The sequence below is a fragment of the Equus caballus genome, chromosome 14 (assembly GCF_041296265.1).
Source record: "Equus caballus isolate H_3958 breed thoroughbred chromosome 14, TB-T2T, whole genome shotgun sequence".
Taxonomy (NCBI): Eukaryota; Metazoa; Chordata; class Mammalia; order Perissodactyla; family Equidae; genus Equus; species Equus caballus.
This window is the reverse complement of record NC_091697.1, coordinates 78,157,018-78,183,070: the sequence shown is the minus strand read 5'-3', so window position 1 is coordinate 78,183,070 and position 26,053 is coordinate 78,157,018. Positions and strand designations below refer to the sequence as shown.

The following is a 26,053-nucleotide window of genomic DNA, read 5'->3' as shown; positions in this document are numbered from 1 at the left end:
CGAGTTAGAGATGGTAGCATGTGTAGTTGGAGAAGTTGGCGGGGAGGATTAAGGTACTCTAGAAGGTACTTCTTATACATTGTCACCTTGTCTGTAGAAACCTTTACTGAGTTCTGGTAAGGGTCATAATATCTTTGAAGTAACACAAGGAATATAATTTTTATTCATAGGTTTATGGTAGTTTGAACAAAGAAATGTTCCATTTAGAAATGCTACCAAGGAAGTTGTTACTTATTTTTATTTTTATTTTTTTTAAGATTTTTTTATTTTTTCCTTTTCTCCCCAAAGCCCCCCGGTACATAGTTGTGTATTCTTCGTTGTGGGTTCTTCTAGTTGTGGCACGTGGGACGCCGCCTCAGCGTGGTCCGACGAGCAGCGCCATGTCCGCGCCCAGGACTCGAACCAACGAAACACTGGGCCGCCTGCTGCGGAGCGCGCGAACTTAACCACTCGGCCACGGGGCCAGCCCCAGTTGTTACTTATTTTTAGCCCAAATTATTTCAGTATCAAGTGGAAACATACTGGTTTTTCTGACTGAAAAATAAAAACTATAGAATAGACGAGTTGGAGAGTGATACATAAATAACACATGGGTGCTTTGACTAGCTTCCTTGAGCAAGACACTTGACATTGCTCAATGTTGGGCATGGAATCCCAGTTGAATAGTTGTTTTTCTTGTACTTAGGTCTTTGAAAGTGACTTTCTATATCACAGTGAGAGACCAGATTGTAGATAACTCTCACTCTTTTTGCTGATAGAGAGAGGCTAAAAAAATTTCAAATTAAATGAATTGTCCTGTAATTTTGGGATCTGTCTTTGTAGTGGGATTAGGTGGCATATATAATGTGTACATTTAGATATGTACTCACTACATTTTGTTCCTCGAAAATCTTTTTAAGTAATGCTATTTACTGTGCTAAGTCTTGGTGTTTTAATTGAAGATACTCTATGGAAAGCAGTATAAAAGAGAAGTGATGATTAAAATTTTCATATTTAATTATCATCTTAAGTCATAAATTTTATCATTTAATGTAATGACTCTTGTCAAAGCCTTTCTTTACACCAAAGTGTACAAATCAGAGAAAGCTGTAATTCACCTTAGAATTTCATGCATTCAGCAATCACTTGTTTGATGGCTATGATGTTCCAGGTATTGTGTAGGATGCTGGCTATGTTAAGATAATAATACCAGTCCTCAGTCATGTCGCAGTTTAGTGGAAGAAGAGGGATGTAACAGTACTTTCACTATATGTAGATTAGATTTCCAGCTCATTCTAGCATTGAGAACCTTGCCAAATGTAAAAGAGAATAAAATGCTGGTCTGGGGGCAAAAAAGGAACCCTTTGCCCCCAAGCTTAGAAGAGTGGCAGACTGAGAAGGTATTCCTGACCCACTGTGTTTGGTCAGTTTCCTGGCCAGAAGGAAAGGAGTAATCTTATTGGTAACATCTATGAAATGTCCTCTGATTCATGTGAAAGTCAAGGAAGTAGGGGGAAATGACAGGAAACAGAAGAGGCAAACAAAAACAAGGAGCTAGAAAGAAGGAAGAGCTGATTATAAACCCAGAATTTGGAATTGGAAATGTGAGGGCGTGAGGCAAAAAATGAGAAACCATGACAGGGCTGTAAACTGCATGTGTTGACAACAGTGATGAAGAAAAGAGCCAGTGGCCAAGAAACATCTTAGAAATTCTCTTAGTTTCAAGGATTGAGAGGATGGCCGATGCAAGAGTCATGCTTTGGCATTTTAAAGCATGTTAGATAAAGTGTGTGTTTGCCGGGAGAATCCTTCCAAAAGCTTCCCAGCCTTTGAACAAGTCGTTCTTACATAATTACTTCTGTAGGCTGTAATATTTTACAAGTGTAGTCACTTGCTGCTTCTGATGTGCTTCAAGCTTGAAGTAGTTTTATGCTGTGAAAAAGGAGAAAAGCATTAATTACCTCTTCAAAACTGAGGGAATAGGTTACGGGAGAAGGTGAAATACTTTACTCATTGTGAAAGTCGTGGAAAGAAAGGGGAGAGAGTAAGCAGGGGATAAACACGTTGGGTAAGTATAGCATTTGTATTCTTTTTTTTTTTTGTTGAGGAAGACTGGCTCTGAGCTAGCATCTGTTGCCAATCTTCCTCTTTTTTTGCTTGAGGAAGATTGTTGCTGAGCTAACATCTGTGGCAGTCTTCCTCTATTTTTTGTACATGGGATGCCACTACAACATGACTTGATGAGTGGTGCATAGGTCTGCACCTGGGATCCAAAACCACGAACCCTGGGCCTCCGAAGCAGAGTGTGCAAACTTAACCACGATGCCCCTGGGCTGGCCCCAGCGTTCATATTCTTAACGTGGTGAACGTGATGAACTGCCACATTTGACTTCCAGTAGTAGCCTACTATCCTCCATGTGTCCATTTTTTCCTTTTTCTCTGTAGTGAACAGTTCTGACTCCTTGAATTTCTTCTTGCAGCTCATGTTTTCTGGCTAGACCTATGATCATTCCCGTGAGACTTCACTGCACGTTTTCTCAAGTGTCTTCCTCATCTCTAATGTGTAATCCTTCAACATGGACCTGCTACTTTAGCTAAGATATGACCATCAATGAATAGTAGTAAGGTAGGATTAATTTACTCTTCTTAGTAAATTACTTAAAAAAAAATATATTTTTTTCCTCTGAAACTGAAATAGTTTTAACTTGTCTTGATTTTGGTGTTTATGTTAGGTTATTCTCCTGCCTAGGCAGGCTCCAATCATTTTATATTTGTGTTATTTATTTTTTGCTTGTCATTTATCCTACTGAATTCTGTCTTATTTCTGATGTAATTATTATTTTTTTCAACTAACACTTACAATCAGCAGAATTCCTATCCATATCTCTTTTCCAACCTGTGTGTCCACTGGTCCTATATTTTCAAGTGCCTGGCACCAAACTGAGTATATCTTATTTTTCATCTCAAGTGCTTGCTTCTCCTGGTTTCTGTATTTCTGTTAATAGCATTATTAGTCCATTGTCTAATATAGTCATATATTCATTTACTATTTTATTCATTTACTTGATGCACATTGATAGGCTTCTGTTAAGTATTAGGCAGTTTGCTGCTTCTGAGGATATAATAATGAATAAGGGATATCCCATCCTTATAGCTTATGTTTTTGAGGGGAGGGACAGCTTTTAAAAGAACCAGACAAAATAATTATGAATTGTAATAATTTTGTGTGTGTGTGTGTGTGAGGAAGATTCGCCCTGAACTAACACTTGTTGACAATCTTCCTCTTTTTGCTTGAGAAAAATTGTCACTGAGCTAACATCTGTGCCAGTCTTCCTCTGTTTTGTGTGGGATGCTGCCACAGCGTGGCTTGATGAAGTGGTGCCAGGTCTGTGCCCTGGATCTGAACCTGCGAATCCAGGGCTGCTGAAGCGGAGCACGTGCACCCAACGACTACATCACTAGGCCGGCCCCTGTAATAAATTTTTTGAAGGAAAGCAAAAAAGCAGATAATTTGGAGATAAGGAGTTGGGAGCTACTTTAGATAGGTGATCACAAAGGGCTCCTCTAAGGAGTTGATATTTAAGATGAAGCCTGTGTATGAGAAGGAGCTATTTCAAGAGTGGGTGGTGTGGGTGTGTGTAGTGTTTTTGGTGGGGAAAGCATTTTCATTAGAAGGTATAGTGGTATGAAATAAGTCAGGCAGAGAAGACAAATACTGTATGGTCTCACTTAAATGTGGAATCTTAAAAAAGCTGACCTCATAGAAATAGTAGGACGGTGGTTGCCAGGGGCTGGGGAGTGGGGGAAATGGGAGATGTTGGTCAAAGGTACAAACTTCAGCTATAAGAGGAATAAGTTCTGGGGATCTAACGCACAGCATGGTGACTATAATTAATAATACTGTATTATATACTTGAAAGTTGTTAAGGCAGTAGATCTTAAATCTGGCACACACACACACACACACACACACACACACGCACACACACACACAATAGTAATTATGTGAAGGAATGGAGAGGTTAACTAGCCTTATTGTGGTAATCATTTTGCAATATATACATGTATCTAATTATCACATTGTACACCTTAAACTTACATATGTTATATATCAATAGCATATCAATAAAGCTGGCAGGAAAAAAAAGGAATAGTGGGTACAAAGATTGAAGGAGGAAAGAGCTTGGTGAGTTTGAGGAACAAAAGCCTCAGTGTGGCTGACTTAGTGAGAGAGAGAGGCAGAGATGGGTAGGAACAGGTTATAGAAATGTGCAGGGCTTTGAAGAGTTTGGCAAGAAGTTTGTATTTTAGTCTAAATGATATCATCATTTTAGCTGTTGTGTGAGGAATGGACTGGCTGAGGTGCAAGTGAGAGCTGGCAGTTTTAGGAGCTGAGGTGAGAGAGAGTGGCGGCCTGACAAGGTGCTAGCAAGAAGAGAGAGAGGGATGGATTTAAGATACTTTTTTTTTGATTTGTGGGACTTGTGGATAGTTTGGATGAGGAAAGAGAGAACATACTCAAGGATGACTTCAGGATTTTTGGGTTTTGAGCAGCTGGGTGGATGCTGGCATCATGTGCAGAAACTTTTTAGACAACTCTCTTTCTCATTATGTCAAGTATTGGTTATTTCACCAATAGGGAAATTAATTATAATGCTAGAAGTAATGTTAGTGCTGGAAATAAAAACATCTGGCAAATTTGTGATAGGTACTAGTTAATATTTTTTTGCTTTTCTCCCTGAAATTTAGCTATATGCTTTTAATTAATTATGAATTTAATTTTATTTAACTTCAGGATCTTTCTGGAAGTGAAAATAACTGACTATACTTTTATACTGGATTTTAAGGCTTATCCCCTATTCTCTCTTTTTAAAAGAGATGAGTCTTAAAATTTTAAACCCGTCTGAAATCTTCCCAGACTGTTACCCAAAGTTCTGATATATGATATTTTTTTGCAGATTCAGGAGCATCCTAAGCTCACTTAAAGCATTCAGCTGTCAGACTTTTAGGAGGTTCATTTATCTTTTTGTTTTTGTGGCTTCATCAGAGCATATTTATGTTCAGCCTCTTCAAATTGATATTTTAGGTGCAAACTGAAATTGAATAGATATTAAAATAAATCTTTCCAGTTCTGTTACTTATTTCTTCTAAGTTAATTGGTAGTCCTGTCTTTCTTTTGTTTTTTCGCTGAAGAATTTCTAAGATGTTTTCTCAAAAGAGAGGAGTTAATATTTATTGTTTGTGCTCTATGTGACAGGCCTTTGGCTAGCTGTTTTAAACACTTCATTTAATTTTATCCTTACAACAGTCCGATGAGTTTTTCCACTTTGCATATTGTTCTCTTTTGAGTTTTAGAACTGATTAGAAGTAGTAGAATAATGGGATTTATAGCTGGAAAGAACCTTACAGATCATCCACTTCCTCCTCCTTCCGCTGAGGCCCGGAGAGCTTCTGTGACCTGTGCAAGATCACACAGCTGGTTTTCTTTTAGTAAGCTGGCCTCCTCCCGTGCTTTCTATCTTTCCACTCCTTCAACATTTCATTTTGAAAATGTTGAGTGCTACAGAAAAATAGAAAATACAGGGCAATGAAAACCCATACTATCTTTCATCTGTATTCACTCACTGTTAACATTTTGCTACATTTTCTCTCTCTTTATATATTTATATATTTTTAAAACCATTTGAAACTATATTAAAGAGATCATGATAATATGAATGTTTTTGCATGCATATCCTAAGAGCATGGATAGTTTCCTTGATGATCATAATATCAATATCACATATAAGAAAATTAATGGCAATTTAAGAGTATGTTTAATATAATGGTCCATATTCACATCTCCCCAATTGTCCCTAAATGTTTTTTTTTTGAGTTTTTTGGACCCAAGATTCATGCATTGCATTTGATTCTTATGTCTCTTTATTCTCTTTTAATCTTGAACAGTCCCTCTTTTTGTTTTTCATGATCTATATTTTCTTTTAAGAGAGATAGGTTGTATATACTTAATGTCTCTCTTGAGAATTTCCTGGTTTCTTAGAATATTATTCATTCAAAACTTATTTGCAATTCTCTGAGGTTGCTGGAGATAAAGTTGTTTATTCCAAGCTTTTTAAGAAAAACATCATTCCAACTGTAGGTATACATTGGCTGAGGTTTTTACATTTAGTTGCATTAAGTTAAAGTTAAGAAAACTGGGAGGTTTACGTTGCGTTTGATCCACTGGCACTAGTCAGCCATTGAAGTTCATTTAAAACAACAGAAGTCTGCAGGAGTTCCTCCTCCACCCACCGTTACCCATCCCTACCTTCTAACCAGTTGGTTATACCTAGGAATATATATCTAGACTCTGGACATTATAAAGCAGTAGCAGTCTAAGCCTTCATCTTTGAAAAATGCTCAGTTTCAAGTGGGAAGTAGATAAATGCAAATGATAAATAAACAAGTTACTAGAGACCACCAGAGCTAGGCACAATGAGAAAAGATTTAAGTACCTGCTCTCTCTGGTACTTATGTAGAGCTGGCATTCTGTGAGTGTTCTCTTTCTTCCTGCTTTGCATGCTTTTGAGTTTCACAGATTTGGTGGGTTTTCTTTAAGAATTATATGGCATTTAGGAACAACTGGAATTTGAGGGGAGGGAATAGGAGGTAACTTTTAAGCAGTATTTTCAAAGAGAGGAGAATCATATTTTGGTTGAGTGGAAAGGAAAAAAGTGTTAATGAGGAAGGGACTACTCTAAGTGGGTTAGTGAGGTCTGTGAAGCCTTTTCCTTCCTTTTGCTCCAGCCTGCATTAGATTATACTTTTCTTGTGCTCTTACTACTCTTTGCGCAGGGATTCCTTATAGCAATTATTGTTACATCTTAGTACTGCTTCTCCTCTAATAAGCTCCCTGAGGCTGTGACCAGTACTTTTTATCTCTGTATACATAGGACTTCACTCAGTCCCTGGCATATTGTAGACAGTTAATAAGTACTTATTAGATGAATGAATGAATGAATGAATGAATGAAAGGCTTTAGTAAGACATAGAGCAGAAAGACAAAGATTCCTTTGCTGTGCAACCACAGTAATGGTAAGACCTGTGACTCGACCAATTCATTATTGAGGTGCTCAGTTAGAGCTAGAATTGGTTCAGGAGCCCAGGATATAGAACAGGGATGAAATTGTTCGGTGGAAACCAGAAGCATTCTGTGAGTGGGAATACAATTGGAAGATTTTTCAGAGAAGTAATGATCATGATATAAGTACCTTTGTCATTTTCTAAATAAAAATAAATCAAATATATAAGGAGAAATAATTTTTAATGCATTCCATCTGTGAAATTTGATTTTTACCTTCATAACCCTCAGCCTTAAAAAAAAACTTGTGGGGAATCTTTTTTTAATATATTTTTTAAATTACAGAACAAATACCTGCTTTTTATAAAAATGTAAACTAGAGATACATAAAATGGAAAGTGACATTCTTCCTACTATTCCAAGTCTCACTTTCAGGAGATAGCTAATGTTAAAAGTTTGATATATATCAATTTGGACTTTTACAATATATTCAAAAACACATTGCTTATGTTTTTATAGTTTGTAAAATAGGACCATTTGATGTACATGTTCTGAAATATGCTTTTCCTGCTTATTCTTTGATTTCTACTTATGCTCCATGTACTTCCAAAATTTGTGGGATGTACAAGAGGACAGAATCACTAGCAGAGAATAATAGTCAAAAAAACCAGAGTAAATAAATGTATGAGGAAGATAAAATTTTAAAAATTTAGGCTGAGAAAAATACCTGCTAGTTTTTATTAGTATAATTGCTATCTATTAATTTAGAAGTACCTTTGTTTTGACTTGTTTAATCTGTATGAAATTATAAAAGTGATCTTTTTTCATATGATGCATTGTAGAATAAATGAATGAGATAATTAGAGTAAAACTTTAAGACTTTTTGAGTGCATCTATGTGTATATGCCTATATGCCGACATTAGGTGAGAAACATGAGATATAATCATGAATAGGACATTGTCATTACCGAGTATTATGATATCAAAGAGCAGAGGCAGAGGATGCTGCCTGGAGAAGGTCACGTGAGCACAATCTTGAAATACTAGTAAGAGTTAGCCAAGCTTTTAAAAAAAGGGGGCTAAGAGGAGTCAACAAGGATTCAGAGTCAGAATCAGAGTTGGAGGTAGTTAGTACAAGTGCAGTAGAAACACAGAAAATCTGGGGAAGTCATTTGATTCAGTATGTGTAGGGAAAGAAGTAGGGGTCTGTATGTTGCAGTTTGCCTGGGATAGTGCAGGTTTACACTTGTTGTCGTGGCATAATAAAGAGTAGCACCTCATTTCACTCAGAAAAGTATCCTAGTTCTGGATGATAAGTGGCCTGTTCACCCTAGATGGGAGAGAATATAGGGGAAGCTAATAAATTTTAGGGAAAATAATTTGATTGGTGGAGATCTCTTGGAGGTCAGAGAGTAGGTATAGCAGCAGTTAAGACTTGAGAGAGACAGAATGTAGTAGGTTGTAGCCTAAAACTAGAATATTAATGTTTACCATTGCAGAGATCAAGCAGTTTTGGATTCAGGCTGTGGGCAGTAGCAGTGGGCACTTGAAATGGAGTTGGATCGAATGGGTCTTTGGAGAAGACTACAGACCTTAAAACCTCCATGGGTGAAGTTAAGAGTTGAACTAGAGAATAAGATTTTGGGGCAAGTGGAGATTGAGGGGCAGATTTGGAGACAAATAACAGCTAGGTGGGGTAATCACAATAGTCAAGACTTGAGAACAATCCAAGTGCCCATGGACCGATGATTGGATAAAGATGATGTGGCATAGATATACAATGGTATACTACTCAGCCATAAAAAAGACAAAATCATCCCATTTGCAACAACATGGGTGGACCTGGAAGGAATTATGCTAAGCAAAATAAGCCAGACTGAGAAAGACAAACACCAGATGATTTCACTCATATGTGGAATATAAACAATCACATGGACAAAGAAAACAGTTCAGTGGTTACCAGGGGAAGGGAGTGGTGGGTGGGCACGGGGTGGAGGGGGGCACTTATGTGGTGACAGACAAGAAATAATGTACAACTGAAATTGCACAATGATGTAAACTATTATGAACTCAAATTTTTAAAAAAAGAGCTTAAAAAAGAAAGCAGGTGTTACCGTACTTATATCAGACAAAGCAGACTTCAAGCTAAAAAAGACAATGAGAGATGAGGAGCAGGTTAAAATGAGAAAAAGGACATTCCACCATGAAGACATAACACTTGTGCATATATATGCACCTAACACACAAGCACCAAAGTATACAAAACAACTATTAACAGACCTAAAGGGAGAAATTGACAGCAACACAATAATCTTAGGGGAACTCAACACTCCACTTAAATCAATGGATAGATTATCCAGACAGAAAGTCAACAAGGAAATAGTGGCCTTAAATGAAATACTAGACCAGATGGACTTAATAGAGAGCTATGTAGAACATTCCATCCAAAAACTGCAGAATACACATTCTTCTCAAGTGGACATGGAACATTCTGAAAGATAGACCATATGTATATAAATATATTTTTATATATCATGTATTATATATAATACATGTTAATAAGTAAATATTTAAATATTAAAAAATATATATTATAATTATATAAATGTATATAATTATATTTATATTTTATATCATATACGTATTATATATAAAATATATAAAATATGTAAATTTTTGGGAAGTTCTCAGCTATTATTTGAGTAAGTTTTCTGCTCCTTTCTTCCTCTCTTCTCTCTTTGGAATACCTATAATCCTTATGTTGGTTTTCCTAATTGAGTCAGATATTTCTTGAATAATTTCTTCATTTTTAAAAAATCTTAATTCTCTCTATCTCCTCCTCCAGCTGAAGCATTTATGTATTTCTTTACTCTAAAGCACTAATTATGTCCTCCATAACATCAGCTATATTTTTTATGGTTTCTACCTTATTTTTTATCTCATTAATTGTGTTCTTCATCTCCAGAATTTCTGTTTGGTTTTCTTTTTAAAGCTTCAATCTCTTTGGTGAAGTATTCCCTTTGCTTATTAATTTTATTCCTAAGTGCGTTGAGCTGTCTTTCTGAGTTTTCTTGTAAGTTGTTGAATTACTTTATGACAACTATTTTGAATTCTCTGTCATTTATTATTTTTTTAATTAAAAAATTCTTTTTGTGAGGAAGATAGACCCTCAGTTAACATCTGTTGCCAATCTTCCTCTTTTTGCTTGAGGAAGATTGTCCCTGAGCTAATATCTGTGCCAGCGTTCCTCCGTGCTTATGTGGAACACTGCCACAGCATGGCTTAATGAGCAGTGCATAGGTCTGCACCTGGGATCTGAACCTGTGAACCCCAGGCCGCTGAAGTGGAGCATGTGTTCTTAACCACTGTGCCAGTGGGCCAGCCCATCTGTTGTTTAGATTGTAAATTTCTGTGACTTCAGAATTGGTTTCTGCAGACTTGTCATTTTCCTTGTGCTCTGAAGTGTTACTTTAGCTCCTCGTGGTGTTTAATGAATTGATCCTTTGCTGGTGCATTTGTGGCAATATCAGGTTGCAGATTCTACCTGCCACTGCTGGGAGGGGGCAGGAGCTGTGTTTTTTGATCTCACCCTGTCTGCTGGAAGCCATAGCATAGGGTAGCTCTGCGTTTGTGTCGCCTGGCCTCTGCTGCTCGGTGGGTCACACATGTACTTGCAGGCAGGGCCTCTGTGCTCCACTGGCAGGTTGTTCTCATGCAGCCAGGACCACTGTGCTTGGCAGGGGACTGGCCTAGCTGCTGCACTAGGTGGGAAGGGATGGTTGCTTTCTTTCATGTGCAGGCCAGCTCTGTGGTCACGGGCAGCTCTGCTGAGCCTCTGCACTTTGTGGGCAGGGCTCTGTTGAGGGGGCTGAGCAGCTGCCTATTGGGGAGTGTTCCCATGGGCAGGGCCACTGAGGCATTGTTGGTGCTCCCTCAGGCTGGGCTACTACTCTGAAAGTGTTTGCTCTCTGGCTGGTCTACTCCTGCCCTCCATTACAGTTGTGCTGGCCACTGCATGAGGACCCACAACCTGGATCACTGCTGCTGGGGAGAGGAAGGGGTCTGCTCACCCACTTCCACTGCCATCTGGGGATCCAGTCTACCCAACTTCACATCTGTGGCTGTGTGGATCTCTCAGGCGTCCTTTGTGGTTTGTAGGGAATCCTCTGTTGGTTAATAAATGTCCATTTAGTTGTAACTTAGAAGGGAGAGACAAAGGGAACAGCTCACTCCACCATGCTGCTGACATCACTCCAGTAATGACCACTTTTTAAGTCTATCTAAAGCCAGACACATTAAATACTTTAGCTTGTTTACATTTCACAACAACTCTGCAAAGTCGGTATTATTATCCTCATTTTAAAGAAAATTGAGCTTCCAGGAGGTGAATTAAAAGGTTCTGTTACATAGCTATTAAATTGTAGAGTTAGGATTTCAACCCAGGGCAGTCTGCTTCCAAAGCCACCTCCTACAAACACCTTTGCAGACAGACACACACACGTACATATGTATACTCCTTTCATAAATATCTCTCAGGTCTTATCAACAATGTTTTCTCCCCCCCGACCCTGGAAAGATTCACCTTCAGCTAACATCTGTTGCCAGTCTTCCTCTCTCTTTTTTTTCCCACTCCCCAAATCCCAATACATAGTCATATATTCTAGTTGTAAGTCCTTCTAGTTCTTCTATGTGAGCTGCCACCACAGCATGGCTACTGACATACAAGTGGTGTGGTTCTGTGCCTGGGAACCGAACCTAGGCTGCTGAAGTGGAGTGCGCTGAAGTTTAACCACTAGGCCATTAGGGCTGGCTCTGTTCTCTCTCTCTCTCTTTTTTTTTGATGAGGGAGATTGGCCCTGAGCTAATGTCTGTTGCCAATCTTCCTTTTTTCGCTTGAGGAATATTGTCGCTCAGCTAACACCTGTGCCAGTCTTCGTCTATTTTGTATGTAGGACACTGTTGCAGCATGGCTTGATGAGTGGTATGTAGTTCTGCACTCAAGATCTGAACCCTTGAACCCCGGTCCACCGAAGCAGAGCACGCGAACTCAACCACTACACCACCACGCCAGCCCCTGTTATCTTTTTTTAATTAAAAAATATTTTTTCACCTCTTCAATGAGATATGATTGACATATAATGCTGTGTAAGTTTAAGGTGATGATTTGGTACATGTATATATGGCAAAATGAGATTCTCTTTCTAATAAAACCTTAAGTCCCCTCCTCTGCTGTGTTCTTTCCTTTCTCTGTGTTTTTGCAGCATTTTGTACCTCAGGCTTTTATATCCTGTGAAGCCTTCCCTGATGGATTCTAGAAATGTTGTGCATCCTTCCTCTTTATCCCCACTGAGCTTATAACAGTTTGTATTTGTGAACCTGTTGAATTATATGGCGTTTGTTTCCATTTTTGTCACCACTAGTAGGGTGTGAACTTCTTGAGAGTAGGTACTATAGTCTTACGTGTCTTGGTATTCCTGGCACTGAGAAATATGCCTGGCAAACAAGTGCTTAATACATGTTGCTGAATGAATTTTGAATGAATTGTTTCATCGTTACCTGTGATCTTGTGTATTTATTCTTATTACACTGTAAATTGTTTGAATTCAGTAATCCAGATTTTATTTATCTTTGTATCCCTAACAGTATCTTTCTCATGGTTACTCAATAAATACCTGTTGATTTATATTAATAACAAAACACAGAAAAACTTTCTGTTAATAATTCTGCTCTCCCTGTATAATTTTAAATGTCAGTACTTCAAAGACATTTTTAAAATTAAAAAAATAGTTAATTTAAAGGCACACATGTTGTTCATTTGTTTATAGACTTGCACGGTTTTTATTAAGTGTTCTCTCTCCGTGGAACATCATCATCCATTAATGCTGTTCCAATAGCCTGGCTAGTCCAGTGCTGTTTCAGTTGAATTTCTCTTTTATTTTAAATTAAGGTAGAAGCCACGCTTTCACATAAAGAAAGCATAGGAGCAATTTTAATATTCTGTCTGTAAGGTGGCCAAGGTCAGCATACATAAACTGGTGATGAACAATGTCTTCAAGTTAAATTTTGGTGATTGTTAGTTCCTGCCTGTTTGCTTCTGAAAAGCACCTCACTTTGTTTCACATGAGATCACTTTTTTGGTTTGTAACTGTGGTTATTTCTTGCACACTCAGTGGCTTTTGTGACTTTGTTTCTGTCTTGCTGCAGGCAGCTGAATATTTTATTCAAACAGCCACTGTTTCTGACTTCTCTCAGTATTGATGCATACAAAAGGTAAGAAATACTGTTAGATAATTATTTTTGTACTTTGGTTAATGATTTTATAGTCTTTATCAAAGAATAAACATATTCTGATAAAGTAATTTGAACCATAAACTGATTTTGATAGATTTTATTAATCACAGATTGTAAATTCAAACTCTATTGAATTTCTTGCTAGCTCATGAGAATATCTGTTGGGGGAAGAATGAAAAGTTTCCTTTTTCTATTACACAGTTTTGATTTCTTTCAAGATTGGCACCTGAGCTAACATCTGTTGTCAATCTTCTTCTTCTTTTTCTTCTTCCTCTCTCCAAAGCCCCCAAGAACATAGTTGGATATTCTAGTTGTAGGTCCTTCGGGTTGTACTATGTGGGACACCACCTCAGCATGGCTTGATGAGTGGTGCCATGTCCGCACCCAGGATCTGAATCAGCGAAACCCTGGGCTGCCGAAGCAGAGCGCATGAACTTAAGCACTCGGCCATGGGGCTGGCCCCTATTACACAGTTTTTATTTAGTTCTTTGCTGATTTTTCTACTTTAGCATACCTTCAGTGTTATGTTTGAATCTTGTTGTCAATGTTAAAATAAGGGAAATGAAATATTTTTGACCATAGGACATTATCTGTGTTAAAACAAGTTGTCCTTACTTGAAAGAGAATACTCAATACAGATTAAACTTTCTTTATGCTATATAAAAACAGTATTTTCATCTGTGTACTTGGAGAATGTGAAAGTTGTCAGTTATGGAGCCAAAAGCTCAAAAACAGGAGACATTTTAGAGCAAATACTTGCATATATCCTTAACTTACAAAAAATACCATGGGAATTCTGTTATTCCACCAAGGAAACTCGTTACCTGTTTTATATTTTGCTATTTGATAACTTCCATTGAAGTATGTATTTATAGATCTATTTTATGCAAATTGAACTTCTAATATTTGAAAGTATAGAAATTTTTAATGTTTCTTTTAAAGTCTTTAATCACTATTTATAGTGAGTTGAAAACTCAGCATAATTCACTTGATCCTAAATACCAAACTGAATACCATTAAATAAGATAGATTTAAATAAATCTAAATAGTCAATAGTTTCTTAGGATTTTTACTAGTTTTATTTTAAAAAGATGCTATTTAGGGATAGACATCTTTGCTAATAATATGCATGTACTTTTGTATAATACTCTGTTTCTGTATGATTTATACTTTCCACTAAATTATAGATCTTTTTATTTTAAAATCTTATTTACAGATCTTTTAAAAAATGGATTCACTCTTATAATTGTTTATAGTAAATAGAATATCTACTGTATTCTGGGTAGTAACCTAAGCCCTAGTAATATAAAGATGAAAAATCTGTGATATTCTTATTTCCGTGTTGTTTATAGTTTAATGGGAGAAATAGAACTGAACAAATAGTTAAAATATACTATGAGAAGTGTTATGTTCATCACAGGTACATACATGATCCCTGAGATCTGAGAAAAGGGAGCACGTAAGTTGGCCTGGGTGGTTTTGTTGTGGGGATCGTCAGAGAAACCTGCACAGAGAATACAACTTTAAAGTTTAGTGTTGATAATTCTCCAGGCAGACAAGGGAGGAAAAACATTTAGACTGAAGGAACAACATCTGCAAAGGGACAGGTGTATGATCATGAGACAATTAAGGAACCATAAGTAGTAAGTTGTGGTGCTGTTGTTGAGAGTGGAAAGTTGTTTGGGCCCAGCTTTGATTACCAGGCAAAGGAGTTTGAATTTTTTTCTTGTGAGGAAGATTGGCCCTGAGCTAACATCCATTGCCAATCCTCCTCTTTTTGCTTGAGGAAGACTGTCATTGAGCTAACATCTGTGCCAGTCCTCCTCTATTTTGTATGGGATGCTGCCTCAGCATGGCTTGAAGAGCGCTGCTGGGTCTGTGCCTGGGATCTGAACCTGTGAACCCCGGGCTGCTGAAGTGGAGAGTGTGAACTCAACCACTATGCCACTGGGTCAGCCCAGGAGTTTGAATTTTAACCTGTAGGTTAGAGTTGTAAAATTAATACCTAGTATTACCAAGTATCCTAAAGAATGAAGAAGGGGCCTGTGGGACACATGAGAAAGTGCATACGCAATGCTGTGTAGCTTCAACCAGTTAATTCATTTAGCAGCTCTTTCTTGTCGCCTGTATGCAGGGCACTGTTTTAAGCACTGGAGATAGATTGGGGGAAGAGAACAGAGTAACTCCCTGCCTGATTGGAACTTACATTACAAATCAGTCTTTAATATAAATCACTGTCCTCCCCATCTCTGTCTCTTCCTCTCTCTGTAATTTTAGGCTACAATGTGACTGTATAATTTCCTTGCAATTTCTTTTCGTCTTCCTTATGGATAACAGCTCTGTCAATTACTTCTGGAGGAATGAAGCTAAATTTGTGACACCCTCTGTACGTTATTGTTCTTTCTCTTAGCTATAGTTTGAGGTTTGGGCATTACTTGTTTTTAGTTGAAATTTCTATTGAGGTAATTGTAGATTAACATGCAGTTGTATGAAATAATACAGAGAGATCCCTTGTACATTTTGTCCAGTTGCCCTGAATGGTAACATTTTGCAAAACTATGGTAAATATGATAACCAGGATATTACCATTGACATAATCCACTAATCTTATTCATATTTCTCCAGTTTTACTTGTACTCATTGTTGTGCAAATATTAAGTTCTATAAAATTTTATTACCTGTCTAGGTTCATTTATCGACCACTACCATCAAGGTACTAAACAGTTCCAACACTACTAGAATCCCTTGTGTTCCCCTTTTATAACCACACTCACCTCCCTCCTCCATTCTGCAGGCCCTAAACCCTGGCAACGACTAATCTGTCCTTTTTCCAGAATTTGGTCATTTCAAGCATGTTATGTAAATGGAATCAGATAGTATGTAATGTTGGGATCGGCTTTTGTCATTCAGCAGGATTTCCTGGATATTCATCCAAGTTGTTGCCTATATCGAAAGTTTGTTCCTTTTTACTGTGGGTAGCATTCTATGGTATATATTCACCTGTTGAAGGATATTTGGGCTGATTCTGCTTTTTTGGCTGTTATAAATTAAGCTACTATAGCATTTGTATACAGGTATTTGTGTAAACTGTGTTTTCATTTTTCTGGTATAAATGTCTAAGAGTACAACTGCTGAGTCATATGGTAGTTGAATGTTTAGTTTTATAACAAACCAGAATGACTCTATCATTTTGTCTTCTGACCAGCAACAAATGAGTGATTCAGTTTTTCTACACCCTCACAAGCATTTGGTCTTGTCCTTATATTTTATTTTAGTCTTTCTGATAGGTGTGTAGTGATATCTTATTGTGGTTTTAATAGCATTTCCCTGATGGCTAGTGATGTTGAATATCTTTTCATGTGCTTACTTGCCATTTTTATATCCTCTCCCATGAAATGTCTGTTCCTGTCTTTTACCCATTTTCTAATGGATTGTTATTTTTAACTGTTGAATTTTGAGAGATCTTTATATATTCTAGATGCTAGTCCTCTGTCTGATATGTAGTTTGCAAATATTTTCTCCTAGTCTGTAGCTTGTCTTTTTATCCTATTCACATGGGCTTTCGCAGGGCAAAAGCTTTTACTTATGGTGAGGCCCAATTTGTCATTTATTCCTTTTATGGATTGTGTTTTTTGTATCAAGTCTAAGAACTCTACCTAGCTTTAGATCCTGAAGATTTCTTCCTATTTTTTTTTTTCCTAGAAGTTTTGCAGTTTTATGTTTACATTTGAGTCCATGATCCTTTTGAGTTAGTTTTTGTGTAAGGTGTTAGGTTAAGGTCCATTTTTTTTTTTTTGGCCGAGAGATATCCTATTGCTCTAATACCATTTGTTAAAAAGGCTATTTTTCTCCATTGAATTGCTTTTGGACTTCTGTCAAAAAGCATTGAGGATATTTGAGTGGGTCCATTTCTGGGTTCTCTGTTCTATTCCATTGATTGTCTGCCCTCTACCAATACCACACTGTCTTGATTTCCGTAGCTATATGGTATCTTATTCACCAAGACGGACATATTTCTTTGGATACTTCTTTCCGCCTTTCTCTCTTTCTCCTCTCCTGGAACTCAGATGATACAAATATTGGATCTTTTGTCATTGTCCCACAGGTCACTTTGTCCATTGTTTTGCAGCCTATTTTCTCTCTGTTGTTTGAATTGGGTGAATTCTATTTATTGCTCTGTCCTTACATTCACTAATTGTATCCCCTGTCATCTCCAGTCTACTGTTGAACTCATCTAGTGAGTATTTTATTCCTGTTATTGCATTTTTTTTTTGAGGAGGATTAGCTGTGAGCTAATATCTGCTGCCAATCCTCCTCTTTTTTGCCCTGGAAGACTGGCCCTGAGCTAACATCTGTGTCCATCTTCCTCTACTATACATATGGGACACCTGCCACAGTATGGCTTGACAGGTGGTGCCATGTCTGCACCCGGGATCCGAACTGGCAGACCCCCGGCTGCCGAAGCAGAATGGGTGAACTTAACCACTGTGCCAATGCTCCGGCCCCAGTTATTGCATCTTTTAGTTCTATAATTTCCATCTGGTTATTTTTATAACTTCTGTTTCTTTGCTTAGATTTTCTATTTTTACATTTGTTTTAAGCAAATTTATAATTGATTGTTGAAACTTTTTTACGATGGCTGATTTAAAATCCTTTTCAGACAATTCCGACATCTGATTCATCTAGGTGTTGAGATTGGTCAATTGACTTTTCTCATCCAAGTTGTGCTTTTTCTTGGTTCTTGGTATGACGGGTGATTTTCCATTGAATCCTAGATATTTTGTCTATTATGTTAGGACCCTCTGGGGCCTATTTCAGTCTTTTATTTTCATAGGCAGTCACTCTATTTAGGTTTATCATGCAGACCTCAGCCTATTTTTGTGGGCTGTGGTTTCAATGACAGTTTAATTTTCAGAGTTTTTGTGCTGTTATTTTGTTTTGCTTTCTTTGTCTGGTATTACTGGGGTTCCTACTGGTTCTTGCTAGTGCTGTTTCAGGGAGCAGAAGATGTTTTCTTAGGCTGAGCTGCTAGATGTCTATTGGTAGGGAAGTGGTGACCTAGGATTTCCTTACTGTGCCCCCTGGCTGCCCTGATGTCTCTGGGCAGGACAGGAGAGTCTTGCACCCATGGAGAACAAGTTGCCTCCTCTACTAGACCTCTTGCTAAAGCTTAGTCCTTTTTGCCTGTTCTGCTTGACTGTTCTGTTGTCTCTGGGTGGGGAGGGGGATCCTCGGACTTAGAGGGACAAGAAGGCTTCCTGACTGGGCTGCTTGCTGTAGCTGGGTCTCTCTTACTGGTGCTTCCTGTCTGGTTCAGTTTCTCTTTGCAGAAAACGGGACTCTCAGGCCTAGCAAGGAAGGAGAGTGATCACCCTGGCTGTTTGTTTTTGGTGAGGCTCATAATCAACCTCCTTTGCTGGTGGTGTCTGGCTTGCCTGATGTCGGAGGGATTCCTGTTCCATTCTGAGAGGAGTTAGCCTACTTAGCTGCCTTTTTTTTTTCACTAGATTGGAGGTTGGGAAAAGTTGGGTCTGGATCACTTTCTTCTGTTGGGTGAGGGGAACACAAGACACCCTGCCTCTGTGCTGTTCTTCTAGCCGTAGGACCAAAGAAGTTTGTCGTCTTCCCACCGTTCACAGTCTTCTTTGGTTGTCTCTTGTGCTATATCCAGTGTTTATAGTTGTGTTTTGTGGCAAAGAGATGGGACGAATGGTCTGTGACATCTTGTCTGGAGCAAAATCTGGGTTTTACTTTTAATTTTGGTTTCTTTGTCATATAAGCATAGAGGTAAAGTGTTGGGGAGATATTGGCTGGGGCTGAGTTTGGTCTTCTTGGGGGCCCTGAGATTTACTCATTCTTATGAGATTCCATTAAACATCATGTATTCCTGTGTTTAATTTCATCCACCAGTTCTTCATAGAGCCCTGGAAAATGGCCAGCCAAGGCTGCCTTCCCTGCATTTTCCAAGGCCCTGTCCTGGCACAGAGGGACTTCTCTCTTTAGATACTTACTTGACTTTCCCTAGGTTGGCCTCCTTACTCTCTGCCTGCTTCTATTCGTATTAGAGTATCCAGTGTAAATTCTCAGGATTTTGTTAACTTTTCTTCCTCAGAACATCTTCTGGAAGTTGGGATACTGTTGAGCACATTGCCGTGCTGCCTAGAGCACCAGAATTTTCTCTTTGTTTCCTTTGAAAGCATGTTGTGAAACTTGTGACATAAAATTGTACTTCTTTATTTGCTCCTATGTTTAAATTTTTGGTTTTTCTTAAAAACTGTTTTTTGTTCTTTTCATTAGTTATTGGTGGTAGGAGCTTCTGAGGTACTGCTTCACTGTACTGACTTTAGCCAAAGATTCCAATAATGACTTTTTTGTAGTTTTCACATAGGCAGTTGTCACATCTGACATTGCTAATATCTTCGTTTTCATGCTGGCATCTGCAACTCTGCCAAACGTCTTTTATTCTTTTGCTTGCTTAATCTTGATCCTTTGGCCTCTCTTCCTCCCATTCCTCGATTGACAGATTCTCATGGGTTTTGTCCTTGACTCTCTGCTTTCTGTCAGCATTCAGTCTGTTGGTTTCATCTATCATCTTTAAGCAGTTAATTTTCAAGTTTGGATCTTTAGCCTTAATATTTTACCTAAGCATTTATTTCTCACTCAAATGGATGTATTTTCTTTAAAGTAGCTCCATATTCTCATTCTTCTATTTCTATTGATATTGTCATCATTCTTTTTTGGTAAAAGCTCCAAGTTGTCATTGGATTGTCTGTCTCTCTTTTTTTCCCTAAATCCGTTCACCAGGCTGGGGCTCTTTCATCTTAATTCTCAATAACATTGTCAATTATAGATCCTTATTTCTCAAGCTATATTGCTATAATGACTTATTAATTTGCCTTCTTGTGTTGCATTTTATGTTTTATCTCTCTTCAAGCTATTCTATACCTAGTTTCCAGATGAAGATCTCTCTCTCTTTTTATTGAATTATAACATGCATATAGAAGAGTGCACAAATCATAGATGCTCAGCTTGATGAAATTTACAGACTGAACAAACTTGTGTAACTAGCACCAGCAAATTAATCATTTTCAAAATCACATTCAGGGGAGCTGGCCCTGTAGCATAGTGGTTAAGTTCAGCACATTCTGCTTCGGTGGCCCAGGTTTGTGCATTGGAATGCTGGGCACAGACCTACACCACTCATCAGCCATGCTGTGGTGGCATCCCACATATAATGTGGAGGAAGATTGGCACAGATGTTAGCTCAGGGCTAATCTTCCTCAAGCACAAAAAGGGTAGGATTGGTAACAGATAGTTAGCTCAGGGCTAATCTTCCTCAGGAAAAAAAAAAATCATGTTCATAACCTTGTTATTTTGCCTTAAAAATCAATTAATTAAAGGAGTTTGAGTCTTATTAGTTTCCTGAACAGTGGAATAGCAGGAAATAAATTGGCATGTCATCTTCTGCTACTTGCCATATAGAGCCTGATTTTGGAGCCATTTCTTTCTTTACTTCACATTATATTCACTTTTTTTGCTTCATACTGCTGCTACTTCCTGAAATACATTTCCCTTTTGATTTTTTGTAATCTAAATCATAGTTGTTATTCCAGCCTTAGCTCATATCTTGCCATTTCTAGGAAACTTTTCTGAACTAGTCCAGCTTTCATTAATTTTTTTTTCTCTTCAAAATTTACTTTATAAATTAATTTTTTGAATAGATGATATCAATACATTCACTTAGAACAAAATTGAAAGGTACAAAAGGATATACAATAAAAAGTCTCCCTCTTACAGCTGTGCTCCAGCCACTATGTGTTCTAAAAATACTTTATGCACTTATAAGCAAAATTAATTTCTATTATTCTTCCTCCTTTTTATACAATGTAAGCATACCAAGTTCTATATCTTACTTTTTTTTTTTAAGATTTTATTTTTTTCGTTTTCTCCTCAAAGTCTCCCGGTACATAGTTATATATTCTCAGTTGTGGGTCCTTCTAGTTGTGGCATGTGGGATGCTTCCTCAGCATGGCTTGATGAGTGGTGCCATGTCTGTGCCCAGGATTCGAACCTGGCAAAACCCAGGGCCACCATGGCAGAGCGTGTGAACTTAAACTACTCGGCCACAGGGCCGGCTCCTGTATCTTACTTTTTTTAAATTAATGGTTCTTAATGATGGTTCCAGATCAATACACAAAACGTTTTCTCATTTTTATTAGGCCCAAATGATATTCCGCTAAATGAATATACCAGGATCTGGTCTACCACATTTACTTGTGAAGGTTGGACACGGAGCAAATTCACATAGACTATGATTTGAATGGCACTCTCTAGAATTATTCAATTACAATCAAATACAGCAGCCTTGATTGTAATTTACCTAGTCAGTTCCTTTTGATTGATATTTCCAGATTTTTTTTGTTGTTATTTCAAACACTACTGAAATGAATAGTTTTATATATGTCATTTGACGTCTATGGGAAAATTATCTGTAGGATGTCATTCCCTTAATTCCTAAGGTGTTATAATCTCTACCAATTTAACAAGTAGACATAGTATTAATTTATTATAGACTTGTTTTTAAAATTTTTATTATTTGTCATCCCTTAAGGAGTTGGTACCGTGTATTAAATTATTTTATATTCACTCTGACCTAGCATGTTGGTCTATATAAATAAACACTTAGAGTGGGCTGGATTGTTTCTCAAATAGCTGCCAGATTCTGTTTTCCTTTTTATTCTTCTGTGCTCTTCATAATCCTTTTGAAATTCCTGATAATGGAATTAAAAAATATTGTCAAAGTTTAGACCAGAGCTTGATGCATTTATAAGCAGAAATGATATTTATCCAAAGTTTAAAAAATAAAATGAACCACAATCTCAAATATAGTTAAAAAGAAAAAAAGTAAAATGGTCCACTTTTCTTTAGCCTCAAAAAATGTTTCTTATTCTTCCATTGAAAACATGGAATGAGATAGAATGTATCTTCACTTTCTTGAGCTCCAGTAAAATAAAAGAAAAGGTTCATCATAAATTTATATGCTCCATAAATTATAGCATATTAAAGTAAATTTTTTAAAGCTACTGCATACAGAGTGAAAAAGCTGGAATTATCCTACTGGATATTAATGTGAATAAGTCAGTTACTTTATTGTGACTTAGTTTTGTTAATGTCCATTTGGTACTTTGGACACTTTGATGAAGTGCAGTTTTCCACAACCTTTTCCGCCCTTTGCTTATTTGATAGATCATTAAACTGGACAGTTTTCACTTGGGGAAAATTTTTAATTTGTACTTTATTTGGAGAACCCACATTTTTACCCTCTCTTTAGATAATATCACTGACATTAGAAAGATAAACCTTTGTGCCAGCTCGTGGCCGAGTGGTTAAGTTCGCAGGCTTGGCTTTGGTGGCCCAGGGTTTCTCTGGGTTCGGATCCTGGGCATGGACATGGCACCGCTCATCAGGCCACGGTGAGGTCGCCTCCCACATGCCACAACTAGAAGGACTCACAATGAAAAATATACAACTATGTACTGGGGGGTTTTGAGGAGAAAAAGGCAGAAAACAACAAAAAAAGAAAGATTGGCAATAGTTGTTAGCTCAGGTGTCAATCTTTAAAAAAAAAAGATAAACCTCTGCTCATTTTTATGTGTATCTTAGAGGATCTCAGCTGAATTAACAAGAAATTGACTTCTGTTATGGATGAGCCAGAACTAAAAATAAAAGGTGTGTTTCTTCATTTCTTTTATCTGGCCCCGAAAGATTCACTGCCTGAAATTCTATGAGACTAGAGAGCAAAATAAATTCTATCACAGTTTTTGGGGTTTATAGCAAACAAGCAGGATATTTTGGAGAAGTTTCTGATAACTGACCTTTAGATGATCATTGAGTTATGCTGTACTGATTTTTTTAAGCAACTTTATTGAGATATAACTCACGTGCTGAAGAATTTGCCCATTTAAACTGTACAGTTCAATGATTTTTATTCTGTTCACAGAGTTGAGCAACCATCACCCCAATTTTAGAATATTGTCATCCCCCAAACTGAAATCCAGTACCTGTTAGCAGTCATTCCTCATTTCTTCCCAAATTTGCCAGCCCTAGGCAACTACTAATCTACTATCTGTCTCTATGACTTTTGGGTATTTCATATGAACAAATCGCACAATATGTCAGTCTTTTGTGTCTGGCTTCTTTCACTTAGCATAAATATTTACAAGGTTCATTCATGTTGTAGCTTATATCAATACTTCATTCCTTTTCATTGCCAAATAATATTTCACTGTATGGATATATTACGTTTTATTTATCCATTCATGAGTTGATGGACATTTGAGTTGTTTCCCCTTTGTGACTATTATGAATAATTCTGCTTGAATATTCATGTATAGGTTTTTGTACGGCATATGTTTTCATTTTTCTTGGGTATATACTTTGGAGTGGAATTTCTGGATCATATGATAACTCTATGTTTAACTTTTGAGTAACTGCCTGTTTTACATTTCTACCAGCAGTATATGAGGGTTCTAATTTCTTCACAGTCTCCAGCACTTGCTATTATCTGTCTTTTTGATTATGGACGTTCTAGTGGTGTGAAGTGGTATCTCATTGTGGTTTTGATTGATATTTTCCTAATGGCTAATGCTATTGAACGTCTTTTTGTGTGCTTGTCAGACATTTGTAAATCTTATTTGGAGAAATATCTATTCAGATCCTTTGCCTATTTTTAATTGGTTTGTCATTTTATTACTGAATTGTAAGAATTCTTTATATATTCCAGATAGAAGTCCTTTATCAGATATTTGATTTGAAAATAATTTCTCCCACTCTGTGGTCTTTTCACTTTCTTGACGGTGGCCTTTGAAATACAAAAGTTTTTAATTTTGATGAAATTCAATTTACGTATTTTTATTTTGTTGCTTGTGCTTTGGGTGTCGTATCTAAGAAATCATTACCTGAGCCAAGGTCACGAAGATTTACTACTATGTTTTCTTCTGAGAGTTTTATAGTTTTAACTTTGATATTTAGATTTGTTTTTCCCTTAGAGTTAATTTTTTGTGTATAGTCTGTGTAAGGCATCCTGCTTTATTCTTTTGCATGTGGAAATCCAGTTGTCCCAACACTATTAGTTGAGAAGACTTTTTTCCTTGTTGAATAGACTTGGCACCTTTGTAGAAAATCGTTTTACTATAATTGTGAGGATTTATATCTTGACCCTCTATTCTGTTATACTCATCTCGATGTCTATCTATATGCCAGTACCACATTGCCCTGATTGCTGTAGGTTTTCAGTAAGTTTTGAAATCAGGAAATGTGTGTCTTCCAAGTTTATTCTTCTTTTTCAAGATTTGTTTTTGGTTATTTTGCCTGCCTTGCATTTTTCCTTTCTTTCTTTTTTTGGTGAGGAAGATTGGCCCTGAGCCTAACATCCATTGCCAATTTCCCTCCTTTAGCATGAGGAAGATTGTCTCTGAGTTAACATCTCTACCAGTCTTCTTTTATTTTGTGTGTGGGATGCTGCCACATCATGGCTTGATGAGCGGTGTGTTGGTGCACGCCAGGGATCTGGATCTGTGAACCCTGAGCCACCAAAGCAGAGTGTGTGAACATAACTGCTATGCCACTGGGCTGGCCCCTCCTTTACATTTCTATATGAATTTTAGGATTAACTTGTCAATTTCTTCAAAAAAAAAAAAAGCTAGCTTAGTTGTTGATATGGATTGAGTTAAATCTGTAGGATCAAATTGGAGAGTATTGCTTTTTTAACAATATTAAGTCTTTTGGAGCCATTAACATGAGTCTTTCCATTTATTTAGTACTTTTTTCATTTCTTTCAACAATGTTTTGTAGTTTTAAGAGTATAAGTTTTGCATTTCTTTTGTTAAATTTACTCCTCAATATTTAATTCTTTTTGATGTTCTTATAAATAGAATTGATTTTTTAGTTTCATTTTTGGATTGATCGTTGCTAGTGTATAGAAATGCAGTTTATTTTTGTATATTGATCTTGTACTCTGTAGTCTTACTGAGCTCATATATTAGTTCTAATACTTTTTTTTTTGTTGCATTCCTTAGGATTTTCTATATACAGTGTCATGTCATCTGCAAATAAAGATAGTTTTACTTTTTCCTTTCCACTTTCAGTGGAAATTGTTTTATTTATTTATAAAATAATTATACTGGCTAGAACCTCCAGTATAGTGTTGAATAGAAGTGGTGAAAGTGGACATCCTCATTTTGTTCCTGATCTTTGAGTGAAAACATTCAATTGTAGTGATTTTTTTAATTCTAAAAAGAGTGGACCGTAACTTTGCTTTGAAGACTAATTTTCTTTTGTTTTAAGATTTTTTTCTTCTGTTTTCATACAGATATGTGCTGATTAGAAGGCTCACTTGTGCAGTGTGGAGGATAAGAGAGTGCCTTACAAAATGGGGTTTGGGAGTGACCTGAAGAATTCACATGAAGCTGTGTTAAAACTGCAAGACTGGGAATTACGGTTACTGGAAACAGTGAAGAAATTTATGGCCCTGAGAATAAAAAGTGATAAAGAATATGCATCTACTTTACAGAACCTTTGTAATCAAGTTGATAAGGAAAGTACTATCCAAATGAATTATGTCAGCAATGTATCTAAGGTAAGAAGAATAATTTTATCGTTTATTGTATATAGCAACATAATTGTGCTTAAAGCAAATAGATCATACCACTGAATGAACATTCC

At 37.1% G+C, this 26,053-nt stretch overlaps 1 protein-coding gene across 31 annotated transcripts in view; it reads left to right on the top strand.

Annotated features, from left to right (window-relative positions):
- The window catches only part of FER (FER tyrosine kinase), a 441,906-nt gene that overhangs the window by 14,244 nt on the left and 401,609 nt on the right, over nt 1-26,053 (top strand). For 11 of the 31 annotated variants that reach the window (XR_011425641.1, XR_011425638.1, XR_011425627.1 and 8 more), the window contains exons 2-4: nt 2,460-2,605; nt 13,244-13,309; nt 25,701-25,967. Coding sequence is in view for 11 of the 31 variants with exons in the window: in XM_023617898.2 (XP_023473666.1) it covers nt 25,761-25,967 (207 nt within the window). In the remaining 20 variants the exon portion in view is untranslated. The remainder of the gene's footprint in view (nt 1-2,459; nt 2,606-13,243; nt 13,310-25,700; nt 25,968-26,053) is intronic. The other 20 variants (XR_011425626.1, XR_011425637.1, XR_011425629.1 and 17 more) reach the window with 3 other exon arrangements.